The following is a 24,744-nucleotide window of genomic DNA, read 5'->3' as shown; positions in this document are numbered from 1 at the left end:
ATTTATTGGAGTCTGCAAATATGATAATGTTAATTTAATTATAGAGAGAAATTTTATGAGGCTAAACTACAGCAGCAACAGAGAGAGCTCAAACATTTGCAGGAAGAAAGAAGGAAGCTGATTGGGATTCAAGAGAAAATTCAAGCATTGCAAAAGGCATGTCCTGACCTACAGGTAATTAGGAACTTTTTTTTCCCATTTGTTTGAAAAAAAGATATTTAAAACCTAATGTCATTTAAAGTACTCTTTTTCTAGTACTGACGTGATAACGTTTGTATCAGTTTTATGATTAATGAAATGGATGAACTTATGAAAGAGGTTAGGGAACTACATTTACACTGTGAAAGATAGCATATAGGAGTTGACTTTGTTACTTTGATCTTTTCACTTGGACTAGGCAGCTTTAGATTCAGAACATAAGTATTAATAACTATTATATTAAAACATTCTGGTTTGAGCTTTGCCTTTAAGGGAGTAGCGTTTCCATCTTGTATTGGCCTAAAATTATATAAGAAGGCCCTTAAACCATCATGAATTATCTAAGGAAATCAATTAAAATATTTTATCTGTAGTTTGCATATTAAATAGTACTGTATGTATGGATCTTTGAACTAGAACGGAGAATAAGCAAACTTTGACCATGTCACGTAATCAGGAGTGGGAATGAGGTTGATACAGGAAGGGAACACCAGTTCTTTTTGAGATTTTTCTTAAAATGTTTTGGTTACCTTTATTCTTCAGTCAGGTTTTGTTTTCAGTGAAAGGGAAACATCAAATTATGTTTCTCCTAACCTCTTCTACCTTATCTAATCCTTTTTCCCTTCTCCATAGTCTAAATAATATCCAGAGGGATGCATATCAGAGTTGGGTTGAGTATTTGAAATTTTCCATGGTAACATTTTATCCTTCTTGTCTCTGTTGTTCCTGAGAGTTGGCTGCTAGTCTTTAGCTTTATCCTGTGTTTTCATCTTTGTTTTCTTATGTCAGGTTTTCTTTGGATCAAGATGTCAATTGAGGTCTGGTAATGACAAGTTAAAGACAGAATTAGAGCCCCAGTGAAATGGTGAAATAACTGCTTTTATGAAATTAACACAGTTGCTTTAATTCCTCATAATAGTTTTTACTAATCCTTTTTTAGCTGTCAGCCACTAGTGCGGGTAATTGTCCCACAAAAAAATATATCCCAGCTGTTACTTCAACCCCAGCTGTTAATGGAAATGAAACCAGTACAAGCAAATCTGGTTTTGAGCCTGAAGATCCTTCAGTAGTAGATAATGAGGTATTGTATATTGTACTGTTGTTCCTGAGTCTTACATCACATCTTAAAGAAGGAAAACTGAGTATCTGTGGAACATGTTTTTAAATGCAGCCTGTTTTGTCTTTTAGTGTTTTTTTTCCTTCCCAAAGTCATTAAGTTGGGATCTTTTCAAAATAGTCTTGTTCTTTATTAGCAAATATTTGGCTGAATTGTGTTTAAGGGGTAGTTACAATGAACACTAATCATTTCTGTTAGAAAGACCTATTCTTTTCCATTTTGTTTGTGTGTGATTTGTAGAAAACATCATAACTTTCTCTAAATAGTTGACGCAGTGTATTTGGCTACTACTTGTTTTTATTAAGAATTAATTGCCTCGTTTTTTCTTATCACAAAAATATTATTTTAACTGTGGATATCTTAGTGTAAAAAGGATAGAGGGAGAACAGAACTCTTTGTCTTACATTCTTTAAGGCTAAAACAAATCCAAGTATATTATACTAACTTGACTGACTTTAAATAACAGCTGTGGTCAGAGATGCGAAGACATGAGATGTTAAGGGAAGAGCTAAGACAGAGAAGAAAGCAGCTTGAAGCTCTGATGGCTGAACATCAGAGGAGGCAAGGTCTAGCTGAAACTACATCTCCAGTGGCTATTTCATTGAGAAGTGATGGATCTGAGAACCTGTGTACGCCTCAGCAGAGTAGAACGGAAAAGTAAGCGATGTTTCAGTCTTTTTCTTAACACTACCTACCTAAGGCATGTAGGATGGGCAGCTTCATTTCCCCTCTCAGCACACATCTGCTGTTTCCTGGAGGCTAGTGTTTGAGCATCACCTTAGTGGTTCAATTTAACTAAATCCAGCTGTTTCCTGTTCTAACTTCTCACAGCATCACCTCTTTTCTTTTTTTTTTTTTTTTTTAATAACTAAGGCACTTGATCAAATGGTGATACAGATTTTCTTGAGTATATAAGCCGTATTTTCTTAGTTATGTTTTAAGCTTAAAAAAGCAAAATGTTTGTTACTTTATAGTACTTACCTATCAGGCCAGAAATGAGCATGTTTTTTTCTTAAAAATCTCCTGTCTGTAAATTTCCTAATGATTAGTTAGGAAAGGTTTTATTACATGAAACATTTAGATTTTAGGGTTTACATTTGAAATCTCCATATTTAGAATATTTCTTAAAAATTGGCCATCTGTAAGATTGGTTAGTTATCTATATAGGAGTATTCAGAGTCAACATTTTCTATTTATTTATTTTTAAATTTATTTATTTTTAAATTTATTTTATTATTATACATATATATATATTTTTTGAGAGTGAGCAGGGGCTGGGTAGAGAGAGAGGGAGAGAGAGAATTCCAAGAAGGCTCTGCACAGAGTGGAGCCCCACACGGAGCTCAAGCTCAGGAACCATGAGATCACGACTGGAGCGGAAACCAAGAGTCAGATGCTTAACCAACTGAGCCACCCAGGTGCCCCTCAGAGCTAGCATTTTGAAATTCAAGTTTGTTGGGACCTAACCTTTTGATATCCTCAGATGGCATTTCTGGAACATTGCATCAAACCTTATTCTCTTCCTCTTAGAAGAACTTTTCCTATTTTGAAGTCCCAAACTGTACTTTATTTATCAAATTATACCTACAGTGTTTTTTTTCTGTTCTGAGTGAGTAACACACATCTAAACTTCAGAAAAGTTAGATAGTTTTGATCAGCATCTAGATTTGGGAACCACGGCTCTAGAATTGTGCTTTCCAGGGCGCTTGAGTGGCTCAGTTGGTTAAGCATCTGATTCTTGATCTCCACTCAGGTCATAATCTCATGATTCATGAGTTCGAGCTCCGTGTGGGGCTCTGTGCTGACAATGCAGAGCCTGCTTGGAATTCTGTCTCTCACCCTCTCTCTCTGACCCTCCCCTGTGTGCGTTTCCCTCTCTCTCTCTCTCTCTCTCTCTGTCTCTAACTAAATAAGTACACTTAAATTAAAAAGTACATATAGAGTTGTGCTTTCCAGTATGGCAGCTGCTGCATTGCCTATACCTATTAAAATTAAAAAAAAATTAAGGGTGCCTGGGTGGCTTAGTCAGTTAAGTGGCCAACTTCGGCTCAGGTCACGATCTCGTGGTCTGTGAGTTCGAGCCCTGCGTTAGGCTCTGTGCTGACAGCTTGGAGCCTGGAGCTGCTTCGGATTCTCTGTCTCCCTCTCTCTCTAGCCCTCCCCTGTTTGTGCTCTCTCTGTCTTTCAAAAATGAATAAATGTTTAAAAAAAAATTTTTTTTTTTAACGTTTTTATTTATTTTTGAGACAGAGAGAGACAGAGCATGAACAGGGGAGGGGCAGAGAGAGAGGGAGACACAGAATCGGAAGCAGGCTCCAGGCTCTGAGCCATCAGCCCAGAGCCCGACACGGGGCTCGAACTCACGGACCGCGAGATCGTGACCTGAGCTGAAGTCGGACGCTTAACCGACTGAGCCACCCAGGCGCCCCTAAAAAAAATTTTTTTTAATTAAAAAAAAAAAAAAAGCTCATTTTCTCAGTCACACCAGCCACATTTTAAATGCTCATTAGCCATGCATACCTAGTGTTTACTGTATTGGATCCACGTACATAGATCATTACTACTATTGCCGAAAGTTCTTTTGGACAGCTCTGATCTAGAAAACTGTCACTCAAGGACAAGTTAAAAATTGAAGGGCGTTTAGGAAGAATGTTCAGAGGGTTATGATTACTATTTTAATTTATTTGAAGGATTGTGTTGTGGAAGGCAGAGTAAACATATTCTGTATAACAGCAGTGGAAAGAGTACCATCCATTTTATTACTATGATTAAGTGAAATTGTATAGATCAGTACATCTATGCTTATATATAAGTATACATATGTATATGTACACACATGGTACAATGTGTGGCACATAGTAGATGGTAACGTATTTAGCTAATCTCTAGAATGGTCTCTTTTTGTCTCTTAATCTCTAGAACAATGGCAACTTGGGGAGGTTCTACTCAGTGTGCACTAGATGAAGAAGGAGATGAAGATGGTTACCTTTCTGAAGGAATTGTTCGGACAGATGAAGAGGAGGAAGAAGAAGAGCAAGATGCCAGTTCCAATGATAACTTTTCAATGTATCCTCCTAACAGTGTGAATCAAAACTCTTATAATGTAAAAGAAGCTAAGAATAGGTTAGTTTCACCGTTTTAACTTTTGGCTTAATTCCTGATGTTTCACATCTTTGTGACACTAAGTGCTTCTATGATTCTCTGAACCAGCGTGGTGTTCTTACAATTCATTTCATTTCTGACACTAACTACTTAGAATTAGGGCAGATGCCACAAGTCAAGGGCTCAGTCCCACAAGATTGCCCTCATTTCAGATGCCAGTTGTAATCCCAAGTCTCCACGTGCTCACACTTCTGTCTGACTTTGCTAAAAATTTGGGGGTTCCCACAAGCCCTATTTAGGTTTCATAATTTGCTGGAACAACTCATGAACTCAGAAAAGCACGTTTACTTGCCTGTTATAAACGGTGCAAGTCAGGAAAAGCCAAATGAAAGAGGGCAAGGAATGGGTGGGGCATGGGGTCAGAGCTTCCATGTCCTCTGGGTGCGCCACCTTCCCAGCACTTCAATATGTTCACCAGCCCAGAAGCTCTTCTAAGCAGCTGTTAAGGGTTTTTTGTGGCAGTTTCGTCACATAGGCACAATCGATTAACTCATTGGCCATTGCTGATTAAACTCAATCTTTAGCCCCTCCTGTCTCTCGAAGTTGAAGATGGGGCTGAAAGTTCCAATCCTGTAAACACCTAGTTCATTTTTTAGTGACTCGCCCTTATCATGAAACTATCTAGTGCCTGCCAAGAGTCATTAGCTATGGTTGAATGAGTAGCAAAGACCTTCTACCTCTCAGGAGATGCCTAGGGTTTGGGAGCTCTATGCCAGGCACCTGGGATAAAGACCAAATACATTTTTTATTGTACCGTGAGAGTTTTGCCAAGGTAGATCCCAACTAGACTGGATCAAGATTCATAAGCTTTGATCTTTGCTCCTGTTTGGGGGAATTAAGCAAAACTAAAAATCATCGATGGTGACAAAGTCCTGTCAACAAAATATCCATTACATTGTTATTTCTAACAGTACAATATGTTTCGTGAATAAAAGATGGTTAAGTAGTTCCACTTGATGGAATGTCATGTGGCTAAGTTTAAAGCATGAAGAGTGGAAACATGCTTGTAATAAAATGTTCATTTTGCAGAGTACAGGATTCTGTGGACACTTCTGTGTAAAACCTAAGTAAAAAAAGAGTGGAAAAAACTTACAAATGATAATTGCACAAGGCTAGAAATCTGGCATTCCCTTTCTCCCTCCCTCAACCTCCCCCTCATTTTCTATACTTTTTGAGTCCTTTGAACTTAAACTTGGATCTTAAGAAAATACTGCTCTGTGAACCACAGTATCAGGAGTTTTTTGCCAGATTTTAAAAACCAAGTAATTACATACGATGACCTAATGCTTTAAATCTGTGTTAGGTGGAAGAACAGTCGCCCTTTTTCAGCAGATGGAAATTATCGTCCTTTAGCCAAAACAAGACAGCAGAATATCAGCATGCAGCGCCAAGAAAACCTTCGTTGGGTGTCGGAACTCTCTTATGTGGAGGAGAAAGAACAATGGCAAGAACAAATCAATCAGCTAAAGAAACAACTGGATTTCAGTGTCAATATTTGTCAGACTTTGATGCAAGACCAGCAGGTAAAGTTTTACTACAAAAGTAAATTTTTTATACCTTGCTTCTAAACCATTGCCCATTTTTTCTCAAGTCATCAGTAACTGTTAGGACATTTTTTCTTTCCACAGACGTTATCTTGTCTGCTACAAACTCTTCTCACGGGTCCCTACAGTGTCATGCCCAGCAATGTTGCGTCTCCTCAAGTACATCTTATAATGCACCAGTTGAACCAGTGCTATACTCAGCTGACGTGGCAACAGAATAACGTGCAAAGGTAATCTGTGATTAGAAGCAGTAGATCTGTATGGAAAATGCTAAAACTGAGCAGGGGTTTTCTAGTTATCTTCTGGGAGAAAAGGGCAGGAGCAAAACTGGATACTCATACATTTTCAGTTCCTGAGGATTTTATAAACAGTGACTTGCCCAATGTTCCCTTTTAATACCATAGACTTTTGGTTTTAAAAATTTGTAGGATTCAACTTTATGCTTCTATTAGGTGAGTTATATGCTATGTAAATTATACCTCTGTGAAGCTTCCAGCATCAAAAATCTGTCAATTTCTTAGAGTTCTGCTTACTGTCTGATCGAAGTGACAAGTGCACTTCTTGTTCCAAAGGCCAAGTTACTGAAGTAAGCCTGCAGGACAAGCAGATGTTTGCTGTCACTCTCAAAACAGGCCATTTCTGCTGCATGTTTTGAATCACTTTATACATGTATTTTCTTTAAACCTACTTTAAACAGAAGATAATATAACTGACTTAGAAGTTAACTGGCTTCTTAAATATTTACAGGTTGAAACAAATGCTAAATGAACTTATGCGCCAACAAACTCAGCACCCAGAAAAACCCGGAAGCCAGGAAAGAAGCAGTGGTGCATCTCACACCTCTTCTCCCAGTTTATTTTGTCCTTTCAGCTTTCCCTCACAGCCTGTAAATCTGTTTAACCTACCTGGGTTTACTAATTTTTCATCGTTTGCACCGGGTAAGTGACTGAAAACTTGAAAATAAATGCAAAGTGCTTGGGAGTACTGTTTGTCTCTTGCATGGATTTTTATCTGTCCCTTCTGATGTTGCAAAGAAAGTTACAGACTCGTCTGTGTTGATTCTTTATGGTGAAAAACTTAAAATGGTTGCTAATGAAATTAAGTAAACTGCATATGAAGATTGCTTAGTCTTACACCTTTGAATTATTCAGCAACCATTTATCAAGGAGAAAGGGAATGATCCTCTCCCATGACTGCAACACACCAGGCACCGCGTAGAGCATGAGGGGAGTAAAGATGACTAAAGCAGCGTTCTTCTAGAGGAGCTGCATGTCTTGGTAGGGAGATTCACTCCTAGACAGACGCTTAGCTTAGGCTTAGATTTAATTTATTTAGTTTAGGCTTTTATTCAGGCCTTTTTTCTTCACCTGTTACGTTTCAGATGCCAAATAAGTGACTGGGATGCAGAAGGGTAGAACTAATGTTTAAAGAAATTTAGAGTCTAGTGAGGAAGCTCTCAGGGTGTCAGGTGCTCAGCACAATGCCGTGGGTGCTGTAGCAGTGATGCAAGTGAGGTGAGGGGTCTGCTCTTTGTTGGGGCAAAAAATTGTCAGCAGGTTTCTTTTTTTTTTTTTTTTTTTTTTCTTCCAGAAAGCATGTTATTTAAAGAATGAACACAATTTATTTCCAGGGAGATGAGAGAGGAAAGGGCTTTCTAATCAGTGTGACACTTAAGAGTTACGAAGCAATGAAACAGTAGATCATGTGGGGAATTTAGAAGTGATTAAGTTTGGCTAGTGTTTAGGGCCATCACGGGGGAAGAGTAATTGATGTGGCTGGAGAGCAGCAAAGGCCTTCTGTACTGTGGAAAGAAGCTTAGACTTTCCATGGCCAACCCGAAGGGCCATTGAAGGATTTTGAGCAGGGGGTTAGCATGAGATTTCTATTTTAGGAATATTATACTAGTGATAGTGTTGCAGAGTTTTGAGAGAGGAGCTAAGAATATTGCTGGTGAATAGAAAATTGAATGCTGCTGCAGTAATACTAGAGAAGGAATGATGGCTTGGTCCAAGGCATTGGCAGGAGGGGTACAGGACTAGGAGCAATTCAGAAGAATTCTAGAGGTAGAATACATTAGGTGATCAGTTAGATGTAGTGTGTCATGAAGGAAATGGAGTTGAAGGTGTTTGCCAGGGAATATAGGACGAGAAAAGGGTTTGGAGAGCTGGACGGCTCTGTGAATATAAATAAATAAAAAGAACAGTGCATTTTCTTAGCAAGATTATAAAAGCAGTGGCATTAACAAATTTAACAAGCACTTTAGTTCTTGGGTATAAATATTGGCAACAAACGTGTTTTTGAGTGGATTTTTAAGTAACATAATATAAATAATTGCACATGTAATTCCTTTGCAGAAATATACTTCATACCAGTGTCAACTCTGGGCGAAGACCATTCATTCTTCACAAAGTAATTTTGTGAAGACTTTTCTCACCCCTTTCTCTCCCCGAGTTGTTAGTAGCCCCCTCAAATACATCTGATATGGCACTGTATGGTAAAGGGTTAGTTTTGGTCTGTTTTCCCAGTTAAATTAGAGTGGAAAGAATAAAAGCTTTGGAGTTGTGCAGACCTGAGATCTGAACTGCTCTTGCATTTACTAGCTGTTTAATCTCTGAGCTGATTTTCTCCCTGGTAAAATTAATACGATACCCGTGTCATGGCGTTGTTTTGAGCATTAAACAAAGTGACGGGTAAATGCCTACAGTAGAGTCCAGTATCTGGTCATTTGATAAAGGTCAGGTACTGTTACATCTAACTTTTAACTCTGAAGGGTGAGGATCATTATCCATTTTTGTATCACCAATGTGGAAAACCTAGTGGACTGAGCTATGTAAACAGTGATTGAACAAGTGAATGTTAATGTATTTAATAGTTTTTTGTTTTGGTGGATTTGAGTGGCACATTTAATTAAAACTGTCTTTTAATTTTATATTTAGGTCTTCAGGCACTTTGTTGTTGTCTTATCCATTGCTTTTATTTATTAGGTATGAATTTCAGCCCTTTATTTCCTTCTAATTTTGGAGACTTTTCTCAGAATATTTCGACACCCACTGAACAACAGCAACCATTAGCCCAGAATTCTTCAGGGAAAACAGAATATATGGCTTTTCCAAAACCTTTTGAAAGCAATTCTTCTATTGGAGCAGAAAAACAAAGGTACTTAATTGTGAACATAATCCATTATATTCTTAAATGTCACTTTTGTGATTACATCTAATTATATATAATTTGAAAACATAATTAGGCAGGCTGCTTCTGTTGTTCGGCTTGATAGCGTTGGGAATGTGAAACTGATAATCTGATCAGGTACCTCTCGGGCATACACCTACTGCTAACCCTGGTATCACAGTTTTGATCAGAGTATCTCGTGAAATTCATTTTGGAAGGAGAAGATGTGACCCATACAGTGTCTTTTGCCCAGGTTTGCTATCTGTCTTTAAGTTCACTTTAGGGCTAGAAACTAATATTAACTTCTAGACGATAGTTGTAAAGCGATGGCTCCTTGATTCATAGCTCCTGATTAAAATAAATTCTTAAGGCCTATCTAAATGTGATGTGGAGTGTACTGTTAGATCAGTGAAATATGGTATCAGTCAGAGTCAGGATATCTTTTTGTGTTTCTCAGTGTTATACATATATTTTTTTCTCACTGTTAATATTTTTTAATAGAATAGTCTTCCCAAATAAAACTTTTGACTCAAATAGTATAAAAGACTACTTGGTTTGAGTCCGGTTAATCATTTAATATTTTTATAGCTTTTTTTCATGTGTGTGTTAATCTGGAAAACAGTTTTGATAGCCAGCTGGTAAAAATAGCCTTTTTATTGTTACTCTTATTTATTTCAGAAAAAACTTTTTAGAAGGATGAAAATTTAGAGGTCAGTTCATTGTAGTATTTCTTCTGTAAGAAGTATCTCTTTGATTTTGTCTTTCCTAGCCCTTTACAAATACAGAATTCACATTACTTTTTAGTTATGGATTGGGCATGTCTTGGGCTCTTAAATAAACATTTTGACACTTTAATAAATCATAGATTTTCTTACATGATGAAACAAAAACTCTTAGAATTCAACTGTTTATTAGACTCTGGGAATCCTATGGTTGACCTTCCTGACTTTTTCTTAGCTTTGCTAACCATTTTTCCCATTAAACGCCTTATTGCTCTTTAAAATACTCCCTCGTCAGAGCCTAACAGTGTTTAGGGCATAGTTGCCATTCAGAAATGATGGTTGAATGAATTTCCATCATAAGCAATAAACACTTATTCAAAGCTTTAGTGAATAGCTTTACTATTGGAAGGTCTTTACTTCATTACTATCCATATTTTGTACATAATTGATAGTAAAAAAAGGATGGATCTGGATATCTAGTATTACTTGAGATATTTGACCTACTTCAGATTAGACCTCCCCAAAATCTCAACTATTATTAGGTAGGTTCCCTGAATTAAATGGCTGGAGATAACAAGAGGTCACATGAAACATTGTAGTCCTGAGCTGGGGTCAGAAAACTTTTCCTACTGTAAAGGGCTTGATAATAAATACTGCAGACCATATAGTGCCTGTCATAACCATTTATTTCTTCCATTTTTGCACAAAAGCAGCCAAAAACAATATGAACAAGTGACCTTGCTCCAATAACACTTTGTGGGTGCTGAAATATGAATTTCATACAATCTGTGTCACAAACTGTTTCTCTTGATATTTTTTCAACCATGTAAGAATATAAGAATCAGTTTAGCTCCCAGGCCATACAAAAACAGGCAGCAGGCTGAATTTGGCCTGTAGAATATAGGTTTGCTAACTTTTGTCTTGAGTTGGATCCTATAGTTCAGTCTCCCAAATCACATTCTTCGGAACACTGTTCGCGTCAGGTTCTATGGTAAAAAGTTTTGGACATCTTGCTGACTATGTATTCCTCTAAGACATTTATAATATCAAGCACATTGGCATGTTAAAATTTCTGAGAAATCCTGTAGACATACATATTTTTTTTAAACTTAGATGATCAGTGAATACCTATTAATATATTAAAGGATGTCAGTGTTTAGCACACCATTAGAACTAAACTATATGTGTGGAGGAGTAAATTACCAGTTGCATGGACAATTGTTTTCACCGAATTCCAGTTCTTTTTGAACTGCTTTAGGTGACAACAGATCTGTGTGTTCCCAAACCCTCTGTTACACACAGCTCTTTCTCAGCTGTTCCTGCATGTGTTTTGGTTTTTCCTTGTATGTCCCATCCTTTTTTTATTTTTATTTTTATTTTTATTTTTATTTTTATTTTTATTTTTATTTTTAATTTACTGATTTTGAGAGAGAGGGTACAAGTAAGCGAGGGGCAGAGAGAGAAGAGAGAATCCCATGAGGGGTGGGGAGAGAGAGAGAGAGAAAGAGAGAATCCCATGAGGGGCGAGGTGGGAGGAGGGGAGAGAGAGAGAAATAAAGGGGCGGGGCTCACTTGAAGGGACCTCCGGGACTTGTGCTCACCCAAAGCGGGACGGTCCATCTGATGTGGGACTTGAACTCACAAACCTTGAGATCATGATCTCAGCTGAAGTCAGATGCTTAACCAATTCAGCCACCCAGGCGCCCTTTTTATTTTTCTTTCCCACTCTTTTGCTTCATGAATGCTAGATCTTTTGTTTGAAACTTTTGCCAATGAAAATGGTTTAATGAGAAGGATGTAATATTAAAGTTCAAAGTAATTTAGCACATTAGCATTCATAATACTTGCATATTTAGTTTATTTCTGTAAAAATGTTTTTATAGCCTGTTGATGTTTTTATCTACCTAAATCTAGTAAACTATATCTACAGTTTTCCAGTAAACATAGGAATCTTTTGTACCTATAAAAACTTATTTTCATTGATAAGGAATCAAAAACAGCCCGAAGAGGAGGTGGAAAACAGTAGGACACCATGGTTATATGACCAGGAAGGTGAAGTAGAAAAACCATTTATCAAGACTGGATTTCCAGTGCCTGTAGAGAAAACTACAAATAGTAATCGCAAAAATCAGTTAGATACCAGCCGGAGAAGACACCAGTTTGATGAAGAGTCTTTAGAAAGCTTTAGCAGTATGCCTGATCCAGTAGATCCAACAACAGTAACTAAAACATTCAAGGCAAGAAAAGCATCTGCACAGGCCAGCCTGGCGTCTAAAGATAAAACTCCCAAGTCAAAGAATAAGAAAAGGCATTCTACCCAGCTGAAAAGCAGAGTTAAAAATATTGGTAAGTATTAAAATTTGTTGAATATCGATCCGTGTAAATGTTGATAACTTTATTCTGGCATGTTGACATACTTAATTTCATTAGAGCTAAATGGATAAACTATTCTAGACCTACTTGAGTAAAGTAATTTTTAGTCACTTTTACAAATTTTTTAAATAAAATTTATCAAATAGTGTTGAATGTTGTAGCTATTTTAAGACATGGTATTCTTTTTTTGTGCTTCCTAAAGCTTCTTATATTTCCTGTGTATATGGTTACTATGAGCTTTGAAGATATTGTCCGTATCTTGAAGGTTATTAAAATTGCTGACGTGCCCTACTAAAAGTTGCCGAAATGCCCAAGTTTTAATGTTTCTCTTTTTTAATAATACATCTTATCCTACATCCAGCACTTTTTGGTTACATCCTTGATTGATTCATTTAAAGAACTTTGGGCCTGTAACTACATTGCAGTCTTTGAATATCATAGATGAAACCACTTTTAAAACAAGTTTGCTGTTAGTCCTTTAGGAAATTACCCTTAGTTAATAAGGTAAAACATTTACCTAGGTTTATTGAATCTTGGCCATTGAGTATCTAATTAAAGTTCTTTTTATAGTGTTAACTGTGTGCCTCTTTAAAAAAATAGATATTCTATGATTTTTTAAGAATTTTACTCAAGTCTAGCTCTAGAATCTGGAATATTAAAGGATGCTCCTTCCAAGTTTTCAGGGGATGCTTTTTGGCTGTGGCTCTGAGATGTTCTTCTGGGTTCGGGAGATAGTATTTGGTGCTTAAGAACAATGTATTGAAGGCATATAATCAGAAAAGTTTGAAAAATCACTGTGCACAGCTAACTCTTGGAAACTCACAATACATGCAAAGATATGGAGGTCCTAGGAAACCCTGTAGTAAAAATCCACTTGTAGATATTCACAGCATTCTTCTTAGCCTCTTATGGTTAATGAAACACTTGAGAACTCTGATGAAAACTATGTATGTAAGAAAGAATAGGTGCTCCTTTATTTCATTTCAGTTCATCATCTGTCCCTCATGTCCTTGCCTCCTACCGCTACTCCCATCTGAAGAGTCTGATTTGATGGCGAAGCAAGCAAATTTGAACAGGGATGATGTTTTTCTCAGCACACACGTTACCATCCTTGAAAAGTTATATAGGTTTGGGCGGAGCTGATTTTATGTAGCAAATTAACCACTGATTCAAATGAATGAAATCCAACTACTCTGCTTTCTCCAAGATGACTCTTGGTGCCACTGGAGGGTGTTTAAGTAGATAGATAATGAACTGGGGCCGTTTTTAGGGAGTGGTCCCTTGGGTGACCCAGTGAACGTCACCTTGCTCCCACAAAAATGCTTTTTGTCATGCAAACAAATGAAGAAACATGAACATTTATTTTTCTAGCGTTTTCTCATTCAGCCGTTAATATGAGTGTGCTAGGGCAGTGCTTCTTAAACTTTACTGTTTCTCCCTTGGGAATCTTGTTTAAAGGCAGATAGATTCTGTCTGGGTGGGGACCCAAAGATCTGTATTTCTAACAAGTTCCCATTTGTTGTCGATCTTGGTTTGTGGACTTCACTTTGAGTAGCAGGTTCTTAGGAGACTCTTCAGCCAACTAATGGCCATGTCTACCTAAGCCTAGAAATAGCTGGTATATTTCTATTTTTGAAACCCCTTTATTCTAAGGAATGATGGTTTTGTATATGCAATTCAGCTTTTTTGCTTCAAGACAAAGATTGACATTCTGATCTATGTGGTCTCTTCTAAGTATAAAAATACTTGCCAGAAACATACATACACGTTTGTTTGACAAGCATTCAAAACCATCTGTCAGTGAGAGCCCTACTTTAAGGCACACACACAAAAATAAAAGACTTGATAGCAGAATCTAATACATGTAGAGTCAAACTAATAGGGAGCAAAATCAAATTAGTCAGCTAAACCCTTGCTATTCAAAGTGTGAACCAGGGACAGGCAGCATCAACATCATCTTGGAGCTTATAAAAATGCGCTCTTGGGTCCAACCTTGTACCACCCGAATGAGTATACATTGTTTTTCAGTGTGCATGTTAGCAAGATTCCAGATGTTTTATTTTGCTTTTCTAATTTTTTTAATGTTTGTTTATTTTTGAGAGAGAGAGAGAGAGCGAGTGAACAGGGAGGGGTATGGAGAGAGGGAGACACAGAATCCAAAGCAGACTCCAGGCTCTGAGCTGTCATCACAGAGCCCAGTGTGGGGCCTGAACCCATGAACCATGAGATCATGACCTGAGCTGAAGTCGGATGCTTAACCGACTGATTAAGGCACCCCAAGATTCCAGATGTTTTAATGTGAATATATGTCCATTAAAGTCTGAGAAGCACTGAGCTAGACCAGTGCTCTTTTATGGGGTAGGAATGGCCATGATTTCTTAGAAAAAAGAATATTTACTTGTCTTAAATGTAGGTAGATGAAGAGAAATATTGGAAGGCATTCCAAACTAGTAACAATGAAAAAAAAAAAAGTTTAGAGTCAGGATGAGGCAGGCAAAGATGAGAGGAACTGGGGAAGGAAATAGGGTATGACAAATAAATCAGCGTGGTGGGACTTAAGCTGCTGTCTTGAGAGAGAGCACAGCTGGTTATACTGTCCCTGATTTACTAGACTGAACTGCTCGTGTGTTTTGCACTTGTGGACAGTTTTCAGCAGTAGCATGCTAAATCTTCAGTTAGCTTTGTTTGCAATGATGGCGATGTATTTTCATCTTTAGCAGGTCTTTATATGTAAAGGTACATATTACTGCATGTGAAGTAAGGTGGTACAAATTGAGTGATAGTGACAATCTTCTTTACACTTCCATTCTAATTCAGACTTTGAGTTGAGCATCATTTCTTGCTGTGCCGGATGTTTCTTGCCTGGCCGGATGCATCAGACCTGTAATTTGGCTACTCTCTAGCAGGTCCATTCCCTCTTTTGATATTGTTAGAAAGCAGTGGGATCCTATAGTCTAGGTCTTCCCTGTTCTTGGAAAATCAGATTGAACTGTTAATGTACTATAACTGTCCCTGAGTCTTTTCATTTTTCTTCTCTTCCCTCTCCTGTTGTTTACTGATGAAGACTGAGTTGAAATGCATGTCAAGCATTGGGAAGGGCAAGGCCTGACAGATGTGGCCAGCAAAGAAACAACCCTTTTTAGAGTCACAGAGTTCATTACTTACATAGGCATAGAAATGAGAGCATCTGGGAGTCCTAGCTCCCTGTGTTCTTTGTTCTACATGCCACAAGGGGACACTGAAACAGAAGAAGCCAGATGACAGTTGCAACACGAGTGGTAGGACCCGTTACTGAGGAGCCAGTGCCGTGCTGCAGCTACGCTCCACTTTATAGTCTGGCGGTGTGTCCCCAGAGCCTGAGAAAGAAAGGTCTCCTATTTCATCAGAACCCAGGAGGAGATAAAAAATACTTTCACGACAGCTTTACGAGGGGGTGGGGGGAGGCAAATAAAAAATGGCCACATAGTAGTTCCTCACAAGCCTCCCATGTTCTCATATTCTGTGCTCCAGGAGGATCATAAGGCCTTCTGTCAAGACTTAGACTCAGCTGCAGTTCAGTCCTTACCTGTGTCGCCTTTGTGGATATGTGCAAGGTCTCCAGGGTGCCATGGCTGAGCTGTGTCGCTAAAGTGGAGACACAGCTGAAAGCATGGGTTTTTTCTAGCTGTGTCGCCACTCATTCTGAGTAACACAGATTGTGGGCAAGGGAAGGAGTGATGAGGTGGGTTGGGAGATCCCTTATGCTAATGAACATGTGGTGGTGGTGGTGTTCTACTAGCTGGTCTAGCCAGTGGAACTCTGGAGTCTCGGTAGTCTTCCTTAATTCTCCATTTTACCTTTTCCTTTTGTCAGTCGTATACCCTTATTGCTGGACCTGCTTATGTGAAGGTCAAAAATAACCAAGAGGGTTCTTTTTCCAGTAAGTTTCATGCAGAATGAATGAGAGTGGCTAGACTTTAGTCTGAGAGACCAACGAAGAAACTAGGAACCCAAATATGAAACGATAAAGCCCTAATTTGAATGATGGCCTTAAAAATAAAAAGGGAAGGTTAATTCCAGAATGGATGTTACAGAGAATAGATCGACCGTATTTGGGGGACTTAACTTGTTATTAGCAGGGCAGCTACTGTGATCTGGAGCATGTAAGTACAAGGCTTTCGGCTCTCTTGTCTCATTCTGAGAATGCTGGGGGCAAAGATCAGAGCTCTGTAGTCCCGGGGAAGACTTGGTTGGAGGATGGCCATCTGTGCACCTCCTACTATTCTTACACCCTCCTTCCTTCGAAGAATAGCAGTCTTTTGCCACTTCAAGGTACTAATGGGAAAGAGTGTCCCTGAACAAGTAGGTGCCATTGTCCCTGCCTTGCCTGTGGGAGAGCGTTGCCTTTGCAGCTGTGGAGACTGAGTAGAAAAGCTTCCTCTTACTGTCTTGGTGGGAGACTGACAACTTGCTGGTGAGAATGTTGCTTCACTCACTGTAGGAGTGAGGCTTCCAACTGCTGTCTGCATGCCAGTGAAGCTACCCACAGTTGGGTCCAGCCTTCAGGGTAGATAGGAGTCCTGACATCCAGTGAACGTAACAGTGCATGCAAAAGGGACCGGCAGCTAGAGAGAAGCCCCAGAAGCTGAACACTAGATAGAACAGGTAAAATCCAGTAAAAACAGTTATTGAAGGAAATACACACTTGAACAAAATCCTAAAAACACTTAAGTGTATTAAACTAATAACAAATTCTATAGAACTAGAAAAAATGGTTTTCACATATAATGTTTAGATTATTCAAAAAAGAGGGTAACTGCTATTAAGTCCCAAATTATTGGCCTAGAAAATTGAGGGGACAAACCATAAAAGACTCTTAAATAGAACAAACTCTGGGTTGCTGGAGGGGTGTTGGGTGGGGGGGATGGGCTAAATGGGCAAGGGTCATTAAGGACTGCACTTGTTGGGATGAGCATTGGGTGTTAATATGGAAGTGATGCATCACTGAATTCTACTCTTGAATTTAGTAGAAATGCAGCTAACTGTTGTCCAGCTGGGAGGCAAGGGGGACGGTATCCACATACCCCTATGTATATTCTGATAAAATTCCTTAATCCCAAGGAAAAAGTAAACATCTTCTAAGCTTCCAGACTGGAAGAACAAGTTCTGTACGATAAAAAAGAACCAAACTGACATCAGACAACACAAGAAGTAGAAGAAAGTGAAATAATGCCCATACACAGACAGAAGAGTACTGCAGCTCGGGAGTCCTGTATTCAAACTGGTCACGATGCAAAGAAGATATTGGTGTGTCCTATCTGCCGAAAACAACAGGAACAACATATGAATCAGATTAGACACCTTTAATATAGGGAAAGGTGAAAAGGAGAGGTAACAGTTCAGTAAACAACAGATCAATCTCAGTTACTAATGTAAATTGAAAAGTGAAATATTAGCAAATTTAATCTGCCATGAATCAAGACAAATATTAGACTGTTGTCAGTAGGGTTTATTACAGAAATGTAATCATGATTCATTATCAGGAAATCTGTCAACATAATTTTGATATCAACAAATTGAAGGACAGAAGTCATATAATCATAGTGGTAGATTAGATGAACTTCAAAATCATTCCTAGTAAAATTTTTTAAGTAAAATGCACCTAAGAAGACAGATATTTAATATTTGATATAATGAAGGCTGTTAGCTAATGCCAATCACATCATTGTAAATGAAAATACTCCAAAGATAATCTGTATCAAAATTAGAAATTAAACAGGGGTTCCCTCTCCACCATCATAATTGTCTAGCATTGTTTGGAAAGCATTATCACAAAAAAATTAAATAATTAAATAAATAAATGGAAACATTTTATATTTTTCTGGGAGAGCCCAAGAGACACTGGAAAATAGCTACTAAAGTTAACAACATAAATTAGTAGAGTTGCTGGTTACAAAATAAGTGTGCAACTATTTTTAGCTGTTGTAGTAACAGAAGAATGGAAGTTGGGGGGAAATACTCTTCCCGTGGTAGTATCCAAATTGATAGGGGGGTAAATCCTTAGGGATAAGTTTAACAAGGAAAGTACTACATCTATAAAAATGTAAATATTTTTGAAGAACATGAAATAAGATGGAACAAACATAACTTTTTAGAAGAGAATGTGTAAAATTATTAAATATCAGTTCTCCTCAAGTTAAGAAATGCTTTTAATGTGATTCCATTTTGAATCCTCGTGGACTGTGGACTGTTTTTGAAATTAGAAAAAAAAATGTCAGCACTTGTATGGAAGGACAAATGTCTAACAATAGCCAAGAAAAGAAGAGAAGCTAGGTAGGACATGCCTTACCATATATTTAAGCATTCTGTAAAACTTCGGTGGCTAAAAGAATGAAAATGGCATTGGAATACGTATGCCATTTAAATAATGCTCAGAAGTGAAACTTAATAAATAGGGACATTTAATATATTGACCAAGCTTGCGTTTTACTTCATTGGGAAGAGGGTAGATATAGCCAAGTATCCATGTGGAACAAAATAAAGTTGAAGTCCTATCTTGTGCCATATAGCAAGGAAAATTTAGTAGGGTATATAGATAACCTATGGTGGGTAAGACCTTTTAAATCAAGTCCTGTTACACACAAGTTATAATAAGAAGGCACACATATTTGACAAGTGCCCATTATTCTTCTCTCTGTTACGGACATTTTATGTGGACTAGATAGGATTCTTTCTTGTATTTCCTAACACTGGAAAATTGTTAACTTGGAGTCTAGTAGGGAATTTGGGTCATACAAGGCCTGCCATATAGTTTGAGTTGGGATGTACTCATTAAATATCAAAGGACAATGAAGTTTTAGAATATATTATTGTTACCCATGCTTCCAAAGGTTATTGCAAGACATTGTTTTACTATTTTGTATGTCTATTTATACCAGGCCTTCATATATTCTAAATTGGGTTACGTGTACTATTTCACTGTGGAAATCAATTTCCCTTTCAGTTTGAGTTAGTTGCAACTGATAACAGTTGTCACTTTTTTTACTCAAGGGTATGAAAGTGCCAGTATGTCTAGCACATGTGAACCTTGCAAAAGTAGGAACAGACATTCAGCCCAGACTGAAGAGCCTGTTCAAGCAAAAGTATTCAGCAGAAAGAATCATGAGCAGCTGGAAAAAATAATAAAATATAGTAGGTCTACAGAAATATCTTCAGGTATGTTCTTTTTTGGTTTGCTTTAATCTAGGACTTCTTCATCTTAGAGTTGAAAAGTGGTCTGTTGGAATTTTCTATCATGTGGAAGGTTTTGTATAAGTAGAGTAGATATATTTTTGATATCAAGAGATGTAAACTGGAAATATTTTTATTGCGATACTAGCTTTCGACACTTTGATAAAATTCTAAACTAAAAGTATAGTTGACATTAATTTGAAACCGATTTGAAATTCTGAAAATCTTCTCTGAATAATAATTCGATATAAAATCATATCATTCCTTGCTTAAAATCTTTGGCTTTACCATACTTAATGGGAAAGTCCAAATGCTTTAATGTAACATCTGTCCAGCGGAGATTTGGCTCTTTCTTGCATCTCTAGACTCTTCTCTGCCCACCCTCTGCCTTGAACTTGTCTCTTCTTTCCAAGGCACTGACCTGAAGTTTGCCCATAGTTATCATGCCATTTCTCACCTCAGGAAGTGTCTTTTTTGCCTGAGTCCTTTTTGCTCTTTGTAAGCCTTTTTCTTTACTGGAGTCTTAAATAAAACGTTAATTCTGCATAATTTCCCTGAAATTGTATCCAGATCTAAGCTCAGATATGTTTCCCTTTCTCCTTTTTCATTTCTGTTGTAGCCTGTGTAAATCTCTTCTGTTGCCTGTATCACATTTTATAGTAATTACCTGTTTAAGTGTCTGTCACCTTTTTGAGTCCCTTGGCAGCAGGTAATACCTTTCATATTTGTACCTTCAACGTTTCCATGATACTGGACACATGGTAGGCGCTTAGTGTTGATTGAGTGAAGGGAGGAATGAATGAATGAATGGAGTTGTATGTGTTTGTCACTGTTTTACATTAAGTACTGGTACTTTCCCAATTTATAAAGAACAAGTACATCTCAAAGAAAAATGAAGAGGGAGGCAGTAAATATAGACTCTTCTCAGGTGTCAGTAGGACCCTTGGTGAAAAACTGGAGTAGCAGCTACCATTTGTATTATGCTCTACTATTTACAAATTAAATTACTCATCTCATTTGAGCCTCATAATGCTGTGAATTGGTTTTATTTCCATTTGCAGTTGAGGAAACATGGTCAGAGAGACCTTTTTCCCAGTGTCATAAAGAGCTGGTAACATAAACTGGTACGGTTTTTCTGGAAAGCTTCAAAAGTCATGCCCTTAACTCCGTAATTGTACTTATCTATGCTAAGGGGAAAAAAAAAAAGTGAAAACAATACTGGTAGTTAGTGTTGTCTGAACAGTATGATTCCAACTATGTTTGTTAACAAAAATATCAATGAAAAAAGACTGGAAGAAAATCCATCAAAATGTTAATAGAGATTTTATCATTTTGAAACTTTTCTGTATTTTCTAAACTTTTCATAATGAGTATTTATTGCTTTTGTAATCAGAAAAGAAACCCCACATTTGTTTGTGTTTTGAACTGACTGACTTCCTCAAGGTCCTGTTGCTAGGAGATTGCATAGTGGAAATTTCAGTCCTGGTCTTCTGCTAAGTCTAGGATCCTTTTGGCAAAACTATCAATTCTACTGACACGACCCCAGCATTTTACCAAAATTTTGTAACTTTTATCCCCTTTCACTGTCTTTATCAAATAGTGGTATCTTCAAAGAGTAAATGAGTGGAGGTTGGGGAAGGGCATTAAATTGAAAGACTTAATTGGATTATTAAGTTACCTAAATAATGGATATTTGGCCATAGTTCTTCAGACATTACTGTTAGAAAAATATAAGGATTGAATTTTGGTGCACTAAAAAATGCTTGAATTGTGTAAATATACACTGTGTGTATTTGCATATTCATGCTCTGAAAACACTTTGTTTTAGTCACTACCCTGAAATTCTTTATAGCATGTGCTAGTGCTTTTTGATACATGATTACTAGAGTGTAGCACATAGGACTGCTAGTATTTAATTGTCCCGTCCTCTCCCTAAGGAGTTGGGGGAGTTTGATCTTGATGTGTATGCTTCTGAGAGTGAATGGCAGAAGTGTATTATGATAGTCGTCATCAGTCACATTGTTTATATGTAAGTTTATAGCAAATCTTCTTGTATTTTCCCTAGTAAGATTATTTTAAAACAAAGTAAAAACCTTATCTTGTGATAACATTTCAGTTCAGGCAAACAATTTTAAAGAAATTTGCTTTTTTTTTTTTTTATTCACTTACTCATATTATAGACCCTGTCTTTACTATTCATACACATTTTATGTTCATCCTTATGTCTGCCCTTTCCTACAGCACATGCTAGGAGAGTGCTACAGCAGTCTAACAGAAATGCATGCAATGAAGCGCCAGGTAACAATCTGCTTAGTTTTGGTGTCCAGTTTGTGTTAATTTCTTTCCATTAGTCCTAAATATCCTTAGTTTTATTGCTCTGATTATTTTTAGATTTAGCTTAGTGTATGTATGTCATTTGCCTTGTAAAAGTGAAAGAGACTTCATAAAATTCTGAAGGCTTTCATTTATAGTTCTTTACTTGGGTGATAAAATTAGCTGCCTTTCTGGTTTTCATTTTCATTTACTGTATAGAACATAGCCAACACATTCATAAGGGTAATAGAAAATCTTTTTATAATTTAGTGTTTTATTTGAAGTTATTTATTTTGTATTTCTTAAGTGCTTAAAAGCATTAATATTTTTTGAAACAAGAATACCGTTATTTTTTCCTAGCTTTGATTTACAGTGTTTAAGTGTTAGGTGTGACTTCTGCTGTACCTGCTTATTTGTCGTCACTAGTCAACATCTGTATTTAAAAAATGAGCCAATACACCATTAAACAAAAACAATGACATGCAAAGACCTTGATAAATAAAAAGGCATGGAAAATTACAGACATTCCAAAGTGCTGTTTTGATCTTTATCCTATATATTTTCTTTAAATATGGTTCTGTGTGATTTAGAATTATAAATATTCTTTAATGGTTCCCTACACTATACATAAGTGAAAAATAAAAGTCTGTTGTGAATAAAAGTCTGTTGTAGGAGAATCTAAAGAAAAAACAAGGATCTAGCACAGACTAAGCTTGACTTATATCTGTGATACTTCCTAAAGAACTATGAGAATAAGATGGAATCAGAGAAACTTGATTGAGATCAAGGATTTTCTAGCTTAAACAAATGCATTTTAGTTTAGGAGGAGAAACTGGCAAAAACTTTCTACCTCTGTTGCAGGGCCAGAGTCGGGAGAGGGGGGTGGAGCATGTGTTCAGCATAATTCATTATTTGTGAATAATTTAATCTTTAGTGATATATAATTTAGAATGAAAATTTTATCACCTACAGAGGTATGACAGATGTCATTGAATATGCTTTGTTTTTATATCTTGAAATAATAAACATTTTCTGACTTAACTGGCCAACTGTAGTACATAAATTGGAAGTTTGTGTATTAAAATCTATTTTCTTATCTGGATTTTTCCTTTAGATATTTCTTACAGAGACTTAAAATAAATATCACATGTGGACATTTTATTTTTTTTAAATTTTTTTTTTTTCAACGTTTTTAATTTATTTTTGGGACAGAGAGAGACAGAGCATGAACGGGGGAGGGGCAGAGAGAGAGGGAGACACAGAATCGGAAACAGGCTCCAGGCTCCGAGCCATCAGCCCAGAGCCTGACGTGGGGCTCGAACTCATGGACCGCGAGATCGTGACCTGGCTGAAGTCGGACGCTTAACCGACTGCGCCACCCAGGCGCCCCACATGTGGACATTTTAAAACTAGTAAAAGAACATTGGTATTTTATTATTTTATTTTATTTTATTTTATTTTATTTTATTTTATTTTATTTTATTTTAATTTTATACTTAAAAATGTCTGAGGGATAGGGAAGTTGTGTATTCGTTATTATTATTTTATACTTGTAGAAATTGAGACCTGAAGATGTTAAGGTTTAAGACATAAGTTAGTAGGAGGTTTTCTCATTAGGCCTCATTTGCTTTGCATATTCTTATCTTCTCTTGCAAAAAGTGAATTAAATCTTTATGATCTTTGTGTATTTATTTAAAACCACAGTATATCAAAACACTCAACATTTTAAATTCTCTGTTTTAGAATCTTGTCACTGATATTTGTGGAACTTGACTATTTACCCATGTTTCTACTATTGCTCTAGAAAGGGTACTGAGTTTGATAGCTAGAAGAGCTAGAGACTTTTTAAAAAAAAATTTTTTTTTAATGTTTATTTATTTTTTGAGAGAGACAGAGACAGAATGCCAAGTGGGTTGGGGCAGAGAGTGAAGGAGACACAGAATCCAAAGCAGGCTCCAGGCTCTGAGCTGTCAACACAGAGCCTGACGCGGGGCTCAAACCCACGAGCTGTGAGATCATGACCTGAGCCAAAGTCGGACACTCAACCCACTGAGCCACCAAGGCGCCCTGAGGCTTTTCTTTAATAGAGAACTGAAAATGGGAACAGTTTAAAAAAAATTTTTTTTTGAGTTTATTTATTTTGAGAGAGAACGTGGGCAGGGGAGGGACAGTGAGAGAGGGAGAGGTGAATCCATGCCGACAGTGTGGAGCCTGACATGGGGCTCAAACTCCTGAACTGTGAGATCATGACCTGAGCAGAAACCAAAAGCTTAACTAGCTTGAGCCATCCAGGCACCAGAGGAACAGTTGTTAATTTGCACTCTTAAAAATAAGAGTATGACTGTATTCCTTTAAGGGCAATGATTCTGTGTTACCAACAAATAATACATATAGCAGAATTGTTGCTAAATAATAGAGTGATGCCTAGATTCTGTGTAACTGAAAACTTGAAATGGGTCATACCTGGTCCAGCTTAGGCTGAGTGTGTCAGTAAGACATTAGCAAAATTGACCTATATTGTGTTGCAGTTACAAATTCAATTTGCCATCAGTATAGAATGGTAGGTGAGATTTGAGAACTGATAGACCTAACTAGATAGACCTTAAAATAGTAGTTTTTATTGGCAGCATTTAGTTTATTCTAAACCATAACTAAATAAATTTCCTTTTCTGTAACGAAGTTCATATTAGCAAAAAAAAAAAAAAAAAAAAATTAATCTGCTGTTTATTTCATTCGAGTGCTGAAAGATTTCCATTGATTATTCCTATGAAATGTGTAAAATTATCCAGATCATTTTTTTGAGAAATAAGTACAGTCTGAATAATGCTAGGTAATACTATCCATACATTTAAGTATTTTTCTAATATATATCTTGATATTTTTGAGATTATCTTTATCTTGGTAGTTTTTAAGATTCTTTTTCTACTTTAAAAGCCCT

General features: G+C 37.1%; 1 protein-coding gene across 18 annotated transcripts in view; it reads left to right on the top strand.

The window, feature by feature from the left end:
• PCM1 (pericentriolar material 1) overlaps window positions 1-24,744 on the top strand; it is an 82,221-nt gene that overhangs the window by 33,845 nt on the left and 23,632 nt on the right. For 10 of the 18 annotated variants that reach the window (XM_042934360.1, XM_042934362.1, XM_042934371.1 and 7 more), the window contains 11 exons: window positions 45-174; window positions 1,139-1,279; window positions 1,782-1,972; window positions 4,235-4,438; window positions 5,781-6,000; window positions 6,106-6,251; window positions 6,769-6,959; window positions 9,006-9,177; window positions 11,899-12,257; window positions 19,314-19,478; window positions 21,735-21,791. In XM_042934360.1, coding sequence (XP_042790294.1) covers window positions 45-174; window positions 1,139-1,279; window positions 1,782-1,972; window positions 4,235-4,438; window positions 5,781-6,000; window positions 6,106-6,251; window positions 6,769-6,959; window positions 9,006-9,177; window positions 11,899-12,257; window positions 19,314-19,478; window positions 21,735-21,791 — 1,976 coding nt within the window. The remainder of the gene's footprint in view (window positions 1-44; window positions 175-1,138; window positions 1,280-1,781; window positions 1,973-4,234; window positions 4,439-5,780; window positions 6,001-6,105; window positions 6,252-6,768; window positions 6,960-9,005; window positions 9,178-11,898; window positions 12,258-19,313; window positions 19,479-21,734; window positions 21,792-24,744) is intronic. The other 8 variants (XM_042934374.1, XM_042934363.1, XM_042934376.1 and 5 more) reach the window with 3 other exon arrangements.

This window comes from Panthera leo, chromosome B1, assembly GCF_018350215.1.
Source record: "Panthera leo isolate Ple1 chromosome B1, P.leo_Ple1_pat1.1, whole genome shotgun sequence".
In the NCBI taxonomy this organism is placed as follows: domain Eukaryota; kingdom Metazoa; phylum Chordata; class Mammalia; order Carnivora; family Felidae; genus Panthera; species Panthera leo.
The sequence above is the reverse complement of the archived record's forward strand: the minus strand, read 5'-3'. Positions and strand labels throughout refer to the sequence as shown.